Source organism: Asterias amurensis, chromosome 11 (genome assembly GCF_032118995.1).
Source record: "Asterias amurensis chromosome 11, ASM3211899v1".
Taxonomy (NCBI): Eukaryota; Metazoa; Echinodermata; class Asteroidea; order Forcipulatida; family Asteriidae; genus Asterias; species Asterias amurensis.
Genome location: NC_092658.1, coordinates 21,898,791 through 21,912,373, shown reverse-complemented (window position 1 = coordinate 21,912,373; position 13,583 = coordinate 21,898,791). Strand labels below are relative to the sequence as shown.

Here is a 13,583-nt window from a genome sequence, read left to right as displayed (position 1 = left end):
CATTGGCAGTCTCCGGCATTCAAGTAGACCGACTGAGCTATCTAGCCCTATATTGGCAGTCTCTGGCACTCAAGTAGACCGACTGAGCTATCTAGCCCTATATTGGCAGTCTCTGGCACTCAAGTAGACCGACTGAGCTATCTAGCCCTATATTGGCAGTCTCCGGCACTCAAGTAGACCGACTGAGCTATCTAGCCCTATATTGGCAGTCTCTGGCACTCAAGTAGACCGACTGAGCTATCTAGCCCTATATTGGCAGTCTCCGGCACTCAAGTAGACCGACTGAGCTATCTAGCCCTATATTGGCAGTCTCTGGCACTCAAGTAGACCGACTGAGCTATCTAGCCCTATATTGGCAGTCTCTGGCACTCAAGTAGACCGACTGAGCTATCTAGCCCTATATTGGCAGTCTCCGGCACTCAAGTAGACCGACTGAGCTATCTAGCCCTATATTGGCAGTCTCTGGCACTCAAGTAGACTGACTGAGCTATCTAGCCCTATATTGGCAGTCTCCAGCGCTCAAGTAGGCCGACTGAGCTATCTAGCCCTATATAGGCAGTCTACGGCACTCAAGTAGACCGACTGAGCTATCTAGCCTTATATCAGCAGTCTCCGGCACTCAAGTAGACCGACTGAGCTATCTAGCCCTATATTGGCAGTCTCTGGCACTCAAGTAGACCGACTGAGCTATCTAGCCCTATATTGGCAGTCTCTGGCACTCAAGTAGACCGACTGAGCTATCTAGCCCTATATTGGCAGTCTCTGGCACTCAAGTAGACCGACTGAGCTATCTAGCCCTATATTGGCAGTCTCTGGCACTCAAATAGACCGACTGAGCTATCTAGCCCTATATTGGCAGTCTCCGGCACTCAAGTAGACCGACTGAGCTATCTAGCCCTATATTGGCAGTCTCTGGCACTCAAGTAGACCGACTGAGCTATCTAGCCCTATATTGGCAGTCTCTGGCACTCAAGTAGACCGACTGAGCTATCTAGCCCTATATTGGCAGTCTCCGGCACTCAAGTAGACCGACTGAGCTATCTAGCCCTATATTGGCTGTCTCCGGCACTCAAGTAGACCGACTGAGCTATCTAGCCCTATATTGGCAGTCTCTTGCACTCAAGTAGACCGACTGAGCTATCTAGCCCTACATTGGCAGTCTCCGGCACTCAAGTAGACCGACTGAGCTATCTAGCCCTATATTGGCAGTCTCAGGCACTCAAGTAGACCGACTGAGCTATCTAGCCCTATATTGGCAGTCTCCGGCACTCAAGTAGACCGACTGAGCTATCTAATCTAGCCCTATATTGGCTGTCTCCGGCACTCGAGTAGACTGACTGAGCTATTTAGCCCTATATTGGCAGTCTCCGGCACTCAAGTAGACCGACTGAGCTATCTAGCCCTATATTGGCAGTCTCCGGCACTCAAGTAGACCGACTGAGCTATCTAGCCCTATATTGGCAGTCTCCCTGTTTTGCACTTTTTGTTCAGCCCACAGTTAATTAACAAACCCAGTTTACATTGTGGATTATTACTCGACATAATGGCATCCCTTACGATCACTCTGCTGCCAAGATGTATCGTTATCTTGGGTGTGATCCCTGGCTATAGTAAGTTACATGTTGAACGACGTCTGACTGGCAACCCGAAACAAAATATTAACAAAATAAGGAAATCGCCAAAATATGATAGCTCATTTCAAAAGTAGAGCAACCACGTTACTGATTCAATTTTCCTAAATTTGTCATTACATTACCACAAATATTTATAAAAACCAATAGTATATTAAAAAAAAAAAAAAAATACAGTGGCAATCTTTGGTACTGTAGTGTTGTGAATTGTTGTCATTTATTTCTCATTCCTCTGCCATGTTTTCAAATACACATTCAGAAAAGAAATTAATGAAAAGTAATATTTGTTGGCAATAAATTTGAAAGCTTGTTTACTTTTAAATAAAAATACATTACAACTAATCACTTAAGTGAGACATAATCTGCACACAACAGGGGAAAAACTTCCAACACTTATTTCAAAAGATTTTACAATTGTAAGCCTACTGTTTACCTGGAATGCATTTAACAAGCCTCCTAATCATTTGAGAGACAACAAAAAGTGTTGCTGCCATGCAAAACTATGTCACATTTGGCCCAAACACTCTTTTTCTTTGTAGTTAAAATGTTTCGCTTCACAATTGTGAGACTTTTTTTCTTTCACTGCTAACGGGGGACTTGTTGGTTTTGATAAAACTAAGTTGTGAAAAAGAAATATACAAAAATGTTTAAAAAATTACAAATGAATCTGAAACGTTTGCCTTGGATTAGTCGAGTTGGTCTTTGAAAGCATTTAAAACCGTTTGTTATGAAATGCATATGGTTACAAAGATATCTTCAAAGTAAAATAATGATCCACACAAGTATCACTCAAAATTTTAGTTTTCCTTTTACGCTACTATCAAACTCGGCCGGCCATTTTATGCCCCGTTTGTCTTGATCATCTTTCTAACCATGCATTTCACAACAAACAATTTCAAACGTTTTTCAAAGACCAACTCGACCGATCCAAGTTAAAGTGTTCCTTTGATACCGGTAACTGTCCAGAATGACATTTCTGTCTGAAATAACAACACGCACATGTTCATTTTCTTTGCAATATTAAATTAAGCACATACCATCCAAGAGGTTGAGAATCCAGCCTTTCAACCCCAAGCACCCATACCCACCGTGTGTTCTTTCATTCAAAACAAACAATTACTGCAACCTTTGCTGACACTATTTTAGGGAAATGGTTTTCTGCTTTGAGTAAGCAATGTTTAGAGCCAAAAGTATCTTCTCTACACCAAGGAAGATCCATTTTAAATTGTTAATTTTTTTTGTCCCTGACACACAAAAATTCTAAGGCATTACATACCTTTGCAGACCAAAATCCAAAGAGTATTGTGTGTTTCAGTTAAGGGTTGAAATCATTTTTGGAGAAGATAAAATTTTGACTAATTTTGAACATTGTTCAGGTATGTAATTGATTCTGATTATGGTGGGGTTTTCTGTGTCTGGCACATTAACTTCTTGGAAATAATATGCTCAACTACATGTTGTTCTCATAAATCATTAATTCACACTTTCTAAGCAAGATATCTTAGCAAGAAATAGGTCAACACACCCATCAACTTTAAAATCTCCTTGAACAAACCTTTCCTTTCAGGTCTGGGCTCCATTTGACAGAGCTAAGACTGTCAAGCAATATGTGGTAGTACTGATAACTGGTCTTGGTGCTTTGTGAAATTGAGCCCTGTACCACTTTCACACAGCTGCTGAAGCACAACAAGTATATTACCACAAAAACAAATATGTTTACTCAAATAAGCTAACAGCCAAAATACCACAAATACTATGCGACCGATTTCCCATTTTATTTTTTATTTTGTCAACAATTCCTTAATGAAAATTGTCCAGTTATGCAGAGTCATGAAATTTGGCGCCACTTTTTCAAAATTTTCATTTATAAACAACGAGCAACATTGTTGGAATTTTTTTTTTCAACAAAAAATGACTTTCAGCTTTATGGATGTCATCTTTAATAACGACAAGTAGTTTTGAAACTATGCCCCCTTAAAAAAATTAGAATCCACAAAAACTTTAAGTGAAATAAATTACTTTAAAACATTAAGAGTGAATAGTAGCTTTAGTTTACACGAAAATTCGTTTTTAATTAAAAATAAAACGGTTTACAATGACAATATGAAGGGAAAATACACCAACTAACTTTGATGAAAAGACCCTGAAAGGAAATCTATTTTACACCAATTATGGTGAGTAGAACCCTGAAAGGAAATCTATTTTACACCAATCATGGTGAGTAGAACCTATTTGTCAGCACAATGTATACCTACCAAAGATCTCTAGGATTTTAACTGGCCAATTGATGCAGGCACACTCAAAAAGGAAAAGGGTACATGTACCTGTAGGTATAATGACATTCCTGTTAATGTTCAAGAAAAACATGCTCTACTCCTGTGCTTTTCCAGTGACATTTAATATGTTACAATAAAAGGGTTAAAACATCTACTTAATTTTGGTCTGGACGTGCAGCGGAGTGCTTCTCTCATGTCATGATAGTATGCTCATAAATATTAAATCAAATCATTCTGCTACTCATCAGGGGGAACTTCAAGCCTTCGGTCTTCATCGCACTTCAATAGCCTCACAAGTAAAGCATGTAGAAAGTACCACGGCAGGGCCACTTTTTATCTGTTGTAACCACTGGTGGATTTATAAGATCCCCACCTGTAATTGTAAAGAAATAGTCATTGAAAAGTGTTACCCCCCTGGCCATGGTACAGTTTACATTAATGTCATCACCTAATCAAAGGAAGACATTGAGCACAAACTGAGTGACATATAATACTTAAGTAGTGCACTCCTACTGCATGTATAGACCATAAGCCACACTCATTTCCACAAATCCTAACAAAAGCATACGTCAAAACTAGACCAATACTGAAATATAGTTAACTTTAAAAAAACAAAACAATTACACATTATTTGCTTACAAGCACATTCATGGAGCTTTCACTTGCTAACACAAATGTATTATGATTATGTACTTTTACCTACTTTTAACTTTTTCAATACAATCCCTTACCGTATACTTATAAAAAGGAAAAGTTTTAATAACAAATGTTTGAATTTATTAGGGATACTCGACTATAAAGCCATTTAAAATTTGCCAAATGAATGTATTATGCTGAACACCAGCATCGCAGAAATGTTAATAGGTTTGCAGTTGAAAAAAATGCATTGACTATGAAATAAAATGCGATTTGACTGGGTCGAGTCTTACAGAATTTTCATAGTGGACATGGGTATGTCATTTAAAAAGACAAACAGAAAAAGAAAAAAGATTTAAAGAAGGGTTGATCACATCCGCAGTAAAAAAATTCAAGTGTATTACTGAGAAAAATATTTTGGACTGTACACTGGTCTAGAGTATTGCTAGATGATTGTAGCAAAATTCTTGTCAATTAAAATGGAATAAAAGACAAAGAAAACTTGAATGAATCAAATGCAAATTAAAGTTATCACTGAGCGTTTGGGGTGGGAGGAGCACCTTGTTGATACTGCTGCCAATAAGCCATAGCCTGGTAATATTGCATATACTGCTGCTGTGCAGAAGCATAAGCAGATGGGTCTAAAGCAGAAGCTGTTGGAGCTGCTTGCAATTGTTGAGGGTCAGTAGAACCTTGCTGCGCTTGCTGCTGAGCTGCAAAAGCTGCTGCTTGTTGCTGCAGAGTACTTGTATCAACTTTGGGTTTTTGTTTAGGCTGTTTCTCCCCTTGCTGTTGCTGTGCAAAGTGACCTTCACTATTTGGGTTTACAGTCGCTTGCTGTGAACCAAGGAGTTGACCCCGTTTGGGGTTAACATGAGGGTTACCTGTACCTTGGTGGGAACCACTTGAATTAGGCTGCTGAAAATGCCCCAATTGCTGGGGTTTCCTTCCCAATTCATGGCCTGGAACCATATTTAGTTGCTGCTGAGAACTCATTATTTGTTGAGGTGGACCTTGCCTTTGAGGTAATGGTCCCCGGCTTGAGGCACCTTGATTGCCACTGTTTAAGCCTTGGCTTTCTGGCAGCAAGTGGGAACTGGCAAATTCCTTTTTAGGTCCAGAATTATGCTGATCAACTTTGCCAAAGGGTCTATTTCTTTCTTCATTCCCCGGCTGACCAAAATTACGACCTCTGAAACCCCCACCAAATTCCCCATCCCGTTGTTGTCCAAATCTACTATCCCCTTGCCTAGACTGAGTCTGAGAGAAGTCAGTGTTGCCATACTTTTCACTTCCAGATCCATTGAAATTGGTGCTTCGTCCTCTGTTGTTGCCAGCATATCCATTTGAAGAGCCTCGGTTGCCATTTCCATAGCTGTTGCCTGACTGACGATAACGTTGGCGGCCTGAAAATAATTATTCTTACAGTTTACGAAAAATGAAATGCGAAGAGACATCACAATAAAAGGGGTGTATGTCTTGGTGATCCATGACTTTAGTTGTATTCAAGATTCAAGACCCACAATCAATAGTTGATGTAATCAGATGGAACTGTTAAGGCCAGATCACACTGCAGGGTTAATGAAAACGATAACAATCACATTGGTTGAAATGCTCCACACAGAATACGCCCCTGCTCATTCAACCAATCGAGGGCGTGCATTGTTAACATTCTCATTATCGAGGCTCGTGTGCCCGGGCCTTTAGCCTGTTAAGTCAACACGTTGCCTTGGATCGGTCCAGTTTGTCTTCGAACAGCGTTTGAAACCGCTTGTTATAAAATGCATATTGGTTAGAAAGATGTTTTTGGTGAAAAAAACGGAAGCGTGAAATCTTGAGGTGTACTTTTCTCGGAAAATCATAATGGCGACCCCCTAAACAATACATACCATTGCAATGCTTGGTAAACAAGCAACCCGTCTATATAAAACCTAACCACAGAGGGCGCCAAACAAAATAAATACACTCTCAAAGGCAAGGCTTTTTTCAGTCGAGTTTTCTCGACATTGGGACGGAGCGACTACACAACGCACTGTCGAGTTTTCTTGACAATGGTAAGGAAGCGCTTGCATTGCGCGGTCGAATAAACTCGACAATGGTATTGAAAGGGTTAATACATAATAATTTTTGTCTCACTGAGACAACAATTATTTTGTGACTTTTAAAATCAGTGTGCGCGTATTCTGCAAGGAGCAATTTAACCATTGTTTTCGTTATCACTGCAGTGTGACTGGCCTTTTACTTTGAAATGAGATATTGATTGAGAAAACAATGCGTTGTTCAAGTAATATATTTTTTGCTGTAGTTTACTTTGACAATTAATATCAAGGAGGCTATTTAAGTAAGCGCGTTAAGTGTTGTTTAGTGAATGTTTTTGATCAAACAACTTTGTTTAAAAAAAAAACTATAGATGGCTCACTAAACAACTTTTTGAATTAAAACGAGACTTACCTCTACCAAACGCCCGAGCACTCTGAGCAAGTTGGATCAATTTCGGATGAACCTTCTGGTTAGCTTCTTGAAGCACCTGAATCAACTCATTGGCCTGCTTGGCATTGTTGGCAGTGAAAAAAGTGTAAGCAGTACCCGTATTTGAACTTCGTGCTGTTCGTCCAATACGATGTACATAGTCCTCAGAAGAATTTGGGTAGTCATAATTAATGACAAACTTGATGTCATTAACATCTGTAAAAAAATTATGGTTGTTTCATATATTAAAACAAGAAAGAAAATACCAGTTACAGCATATAAACAACATAGCTTTTAAACAAAGCAATATCAATTGTGAAGACATCCAATAAATTTGTTATCTCCAGAAATTGTTAAAGTGTATTGTGACGATATGCAAAGAGACAGCACTACAGTCAAGTTCCTCATACAAAACAATCAGAATAAGAGATTCAAACAATACTTGACAAGTTGTCTATGTACCTGACAGGAATAGAATAATGACACTTGTCCAAAACAGTTGAATGAAATTTATCAAGTACAAATATGACATGGTACAAAACAATACACAGGCTTAATCATATTAATGACTTCTCTCAATATGGTTTCATATGCCTCTTCTTTTTTAGTACATTTAAAAACATTCCAAAGTAACTTGTTGATTTTCAAGACGCCTTTTTTTGGGTCTTCTCAGTATCATAATTACCAAAACAGAAAAAGAAAGAGAGAAATAGGTGAAAGTAAACCTTAAAACCTCAATGCTGGTCATGATGCACACTCCCTAAACGTGCAATGTGTACTTACATCCCTCATGATGACAGCTGCATGAAGCACGAGTCATTGCACATCGGGTGTCACAAGAGCAATTATATCCAGGAGGCCGATACTCCGAGGTAGCTTGTCTTGTGACACCAAGTCAGAGGTGTCCTAAAGAAGGAGCCTCCTCCAACAGGGAGCATGCATCGGTTGATTATGTGGGTGCCGTATTTCAGCACCAAAACCTTTCCATCAGATGTTGCTAATGTTCATCAGCACATTACAGTGCCAACCTTCAAGTAGTAGCAGTAAATACTGTACTCACTTCAGCATGTGGCAAAACTGTATCAGCCTCTTTGTCAGCCACATGCCAAATAAGTAGCTGAACAAAAGCTAACACCAAATGAACTGGGTTTTTTTCTTCTTTTTCTCAAATAGACAATAAACAACAAGAAGGTTTTTTGGAATCCTGATTGTAATGTGTTTTAAGTTAACATGTAGTGTGAGCCATGTCAGTTTGAACGATAACTGATCAAAAAAGGTTTAGAATTTTTCTTTTGTCTTTATATCTTGTAGCCACAGTTTTCCAGTAAGGTGCGATCAGTTCATGTATGCCGTATAAACTGCATATTGTGATGACGTAGAAGTGATGAAGGCATTTTCTCAACAAGACGAGCCTGTATTAAATCAATCACTAGTGTGTGGGGAGAGGCGTTGCTTTCTATGTAGGCCAAGGTCCTGGTGCAGCAACTCCAAAGATTGAGATTGCACCATATACTGGTTTGGACTCAAATTCAGTCCTAACTTTAACAAGGACTCTGTAAGTGTAAAGACAAAAGCTTTCATCATATTTTCATCACACTACATGCTTTCCCAAGTTTTGGGTAAAATAAAAACTTCAATACTTTGACTATTCATCAACCAAAGAGGGTCTGTTTAGAATTAAACCCTAATTATACATCACCAGGTTTTAATCATTTAACAATAATGCAAACATCACAACTTAGTCTAGGAGAGCCAAGATATAGTCTACCTTTGTGTTCGTTCACATACTCAAAAGCTATCAATGAGCACTGGTGGCAAGAAGTGTTATAACAATTTTCATTTACCAGGGCCAACTACTTGTACACATAAATGTGGCAGGTACATGAAGGATGTTCAAATCAAGATCATTGTTTTTTTTTGTTTTTTTATTCGGTGAAACTAAATTCACCTTAATCAGAGTTAAACAATTTATTCCGTTATTAGTTTCCTGTGTAACTTGTGTACAAACATAACCAATGGGGTCTTTCCCAGACAGTGAATGTGTTGCTTTGGCTACAGCCAGATGAGTAGCACCCGCCATAATTCAACTCTGCAAAACGCAACAGGGTGATTCAATATTGGTAGGAGTCACCTCTCAAATTTGACTAAAAACCTAACATTCATCTATGGGTATAATGGATAAAGGCACATGGAAAAATTTCAAGTCCAAGTCGTTTCGGGATTGTGGCCTGTCAAAGTCATTTTAGTGTTGCCCATCTTATAACTACTGGCCCTGTAAGAACAAAATAAATCATTATTCTCTAACCATAGTCAACTAGTTGTCATACTTAATTACAACACTATGGGATCAGTAAAAACACCACGATACTTTTAAATAACCTTGTGCATTGCTGCGTCATGCAGAATTGCGCAAAACAAAACATTTCAAATTATTATTTCACAATAAAGAAGACTTTATTGGCCAAATCCTTTCCCAACTGCTGGGTAACTGCCAGGGATTTCAACTGCAAGGTAACCATGGAGTATATAGCAGGAACCAATGCATTACCACTGTACCGTCATTTCCAGCTTATAAACAGCAGTTTATATGTTGATTTTGGCCTTTTTGTTAACTTGTGCGCCGAGCGGTTGGAAGCCGACATATTAATATTGAATGTACAGCGACTGATGTGTCGCCCGCCAGTCACTGCTCATGCCACGACTGCAGTTTATATGACGGGCGGCTTATATGCTGACACCTTATTCTTATTTTTTATATTTCGGGGCAGTGCAGTTTATATGCTGGATGGAAAGGCCTAAAGAATACCAAATTTGTTTCTCAACTTTGTCCTATAACTTAACCAGTCTACAACAAATTGGTTTCTATTGTCATAAAGTATGATGCTAAGGTTTATTATACTGGAATAGTAACCATAATTAAAGTGTTACTTTTTTAGTTAAGTGCAAAATAGTCAGTAAAACATAACACTGTCACACGCATTTCATTTTTATACGCCGCAAACTTTGTAACATCCCAAATGCTCACGCCATCTTTATAAAAAAAGGCCAGCTTCGCACAAACGCCCTCTAGCGTCTGTTGTAGCTAACATACACAGTAATTTATTAGGAAACTATTGGAAACAATGTGTATGCGCAATAAAAACGCTAAAACTATGTTGTAAGAAAAATTCTTTAAAATAAATAAAAAAATAAAAAATTCAAAGGATGTTTTATTTATCATCGTGATAATAAAATTACAATCCCCTTCTGTTATGGTAAGTGTTCTTATGAAACCGGTGTGTGTTGATGTACAAGCAGTGAATGGGGTCGTCTTGCAGAAATTTAAAATTTGCGATACAGCAAGCCTTTGTATAGTTAACATGTTGCATTGAATCCGAGCGTCTTATCAGCAGGAAAATACAGTACTTTTCCCCCATGAAAGTTCTTTATTTGAAAGGTAATTTTTTGTTCGCAGTAAACAGTCTTTTCTCCTGTACGTGATAGCTCCTCCCGGCTCTAGGCGTATTTGCACCGACAGTTGTTTTATTCATATGAAATGAACTTCAATCCCATTTTTTAATACTGTTGTAAGAGACTTTACAAAATGTCTGAAAGCACAAGTGGACATCAATACTAGTGAACCAAACTAACGATCAAACTCATGAAATGAATTTTGTGCGATTTAAAAGAGATATTTGACAGCAAATGTAAAGTTTAAAAACCGCACACATTAAAAGCTGGTATTTGTTTTTAGCAGTTTTTTTTCTTTTAGAATCAAAATTTGATTGAGCCTGCATACCAACATAGCTTCCTGGGCCCTTACACATGCCAGGAGAGCAAAGTACACTGTTTGAAACGCTGAGACCACACCAGCTCTTTTCAGAGCCAACACTCTTCTCAAATGAGATTTACCATGGTTGTACCTACAAGTCTACTATTTGTATTTATATTTACTGTTTTTGCATATTCGTTTATTCAAATTTATTTTAAAACTCATCAACTGTAAACTGAGCAATATACATAAATTAGTATTATTATTATTTCTGTTTTTAAATAAGGGAGCACGTATCTATTTAACCGCCCGAGAGGTAGGCCGAAACTGGCCGAATCGCCCGGCGCTGTAATGAGCTTCATCATCAACAGGTGAATGCACACTGCTCGGTTTCCTTGCCTGCATATTCATGATCTCCTTGCCCCTGCTACCCAGCTTTTGGTACACAAAGGAATAGATGGGCGACTCTTAATCCCTAATGACTTGGACAAAGGCCCTTTGTGCCCGGATTAGAGAAGGGTCCAAGACCATAAACTTCCAACTATAGTCCATGATAGGAAAGGTGTTCTGGAATCCATGAGTTCTATTGCGTTTTTTTTTTTGCAATGACTTTTTTTTAGCATTTATTTTGCAAAAATAAGTAAACAAAATAGGAATGATCTCAGCTCAATGCTGATGTTAAAATGCTACTAACCCTTGATTGGACATCTTTGGTGGTGCAGAGATGAATACAAATTTAAGGATGGACTTACAGTTTAACGGCACAGGACCAAAGAAGAATACAAATATTTCTCCCTAAAATACCTAATCTCTATTTATAATCCCAAAATAAATTGTGGATTCAGCCATGTTTACATTCCACAACTGACAAATTGTTTCTTTTAATTATGGTGTTGCACGATTTAAACGGGCCGTGTTCATTCTTTTTTTTTTTTTTTTTTTTTTTTTTTTTTTGCTCATCACGCCTACTTCATTGACGACAGCAAAACTAAGTCCAACGGGGAAAAAACTTACAAAAACCTTAATGTATTACTCAATATTTTATTCAGCTTACACGATAAATTTAGTCAGATATAAATACTTTTATTGCACTATCTATATTGTGTACTGACACAAATTTACAAACGTATAATCATTTCTAGATACATGTCTTTGAAGTAAACGAACACTTGGCTTAGGCTGCATGGTACAGAAAAAAAAAAATTATTCAAACAAGAGGGCGCACTTTCGCATGGTTCCTTATATTGTATCACGCACGCAGACGTACCAACACGTCTGGCATACGACCTGTGAAGACATCGTTGTGAGCAAACCGACGACAGATTCTAGTGAAGATTTACTTCTAAGTATTTATTCGAATTTGTTTTAATCAGTTGTTTTAATGAGTATGTTCAACTAAACAATTATATTAAGCTTTGATATCAGATGCTGACTACATATGTCAATTTGAAAAGAAGGTAGATACGGCTGTTGGCTAAATGTTGGGAGCGAAGTCTTTCCAGCTTATTCAGTCTGTAGTTGTGGGCAGTAATCCTATAATCCCTTTATTGTCAGCCACTTGACAAAGGACCCGTCGAGCCTATTGTTAGTGCCCCTGGCCCATCCAGACCCAACACCATTGTGTTGAGGTTGTGAAGGTTTAATGAGCAAAGGTGAGCAACTTTAACCCCTGATATGCGGATTATTCATGACACCAGTCATTTCTTTTGTTGATCGGCAAACCGCCAGATTCGGCCTGTTTCGGCCTAGCTCTCGGGCGGTTAAATAGATACGTGCTCCCTAACACCAGCAATAAACATCATGGCAATGCCACATACTCCAAAATGAGTAAAACAATCCTAAAACTTGGTTTTCACAAACCCAGCTTTTGAGTTGTTTGGTGCAGATCTGCTTTCATCGAGACAATAAGTACCCATATGACTATACAAGTACAAGATGAAGGTTTCACCTGGGTCTTTGTATCATACACACTTGAAACTGTCTATTGTATATAGCCTGTCAAACGATTCATACACCATATGTACTGTACTATTGTTACTTACCTAATCCTCTTGACGCAACATCAGTAGCAACCAGTATAGGTGCCTTGCCTGATCGGAACTCTGCAAATAAAACGTCATTATCTATTAGCCCTTTTCAGATACTTAAACCACTTAGCCCTTAACCTACAAAAGGAGAAAACTTGAAATAATGTATCTTTCTAATTATGTTACTTGCACATAGATACTTTAGCTTCATTATTGATAAAAAAAAGTTGTTGGTTTATATTTTAATAACAAACCTCAAATATCTGAACCATTAAAGACACTCAACACTATTGGTTATTGTCAAAGACCAGTCTTCTCACCTGGTGTATCGCAACATATGCATGAAATAACAAACCTGTGAACATTTGAGCTAAGTGGTTGTCGAAGTTGCGGAATTAAAATGAAAGAAAAAACATCCTTGTCACTTGAAGTTGTGGCTTTCAGATGCTTGATTTTAAAACCTCAAAATTTAATTCTGAGATCTCAAAAGCAAATTTGTTAAAAATTACTTCTTTCTCAAACTACGTCACTTCAGAGGGAGCCGTTTATCACAATGTTTTATACTATCAACCTCTCCCTTTTACTGGTTACCAAGTAAGGTTTTATGCTAATAAATATTTTGAGTAATTACCAATAGTGTCCACTGCCTTTAAGAGAGTAAATACTGAAAAAAGGGACTGATTGTTTAATTAAAATAAGTATTATTTGAAGCTTTGCATGGTGTGGATAAATAGGGGGGGAAAATATTTTTTTAAAGTAAACTTGCGGATGCAGCCATGTGTAAATCTCTTTT

The 13,583-nt window shown here is 38.1% G+C and overlaps 1 protein-coding gene across 2 annotated transcripts in view; it reads right to left on the bottom strand.

Moving 5' to 3' along the window:
• Positions 1-1,827: 1,827 nt before the first annotated feature.
• The window catches only part of LOC139944549 (probable ATP-dependent RNA helicase DDX17), a 30,108-nt gene continuing 18,352 nt past the window's right edge, over positions 1,828-13,583 (bottom strand). Inside the window, exons 10-13 of one of the 2 annotated variants that reach the window (XM_071941597.1) lie at positions 12,806-12,865; positions 6,995-7,228; positions 5,829-5,949; positions 1,828-4,280 (exon numbers count right to left, since the gene is read on the bottom strand). In XM_071941597.1, the coding sequence (XP_071797698.1) occupies positions 4,241-4,280; positions 5,829-5,949; positions 6,995-7,228; positions 12,806-12,865 (455 nt within the window). In that variant the 3' untranslated portion in view covers positions 1,828-4,240. Of the gene's footprint in view, positions 5,950-6,994; positions 7,229-12,805; positions 12,866-13,583 lie in introns of both variants that reach the window. The other variant, XM_071941596.1, reaches the window with a different exon arrangement.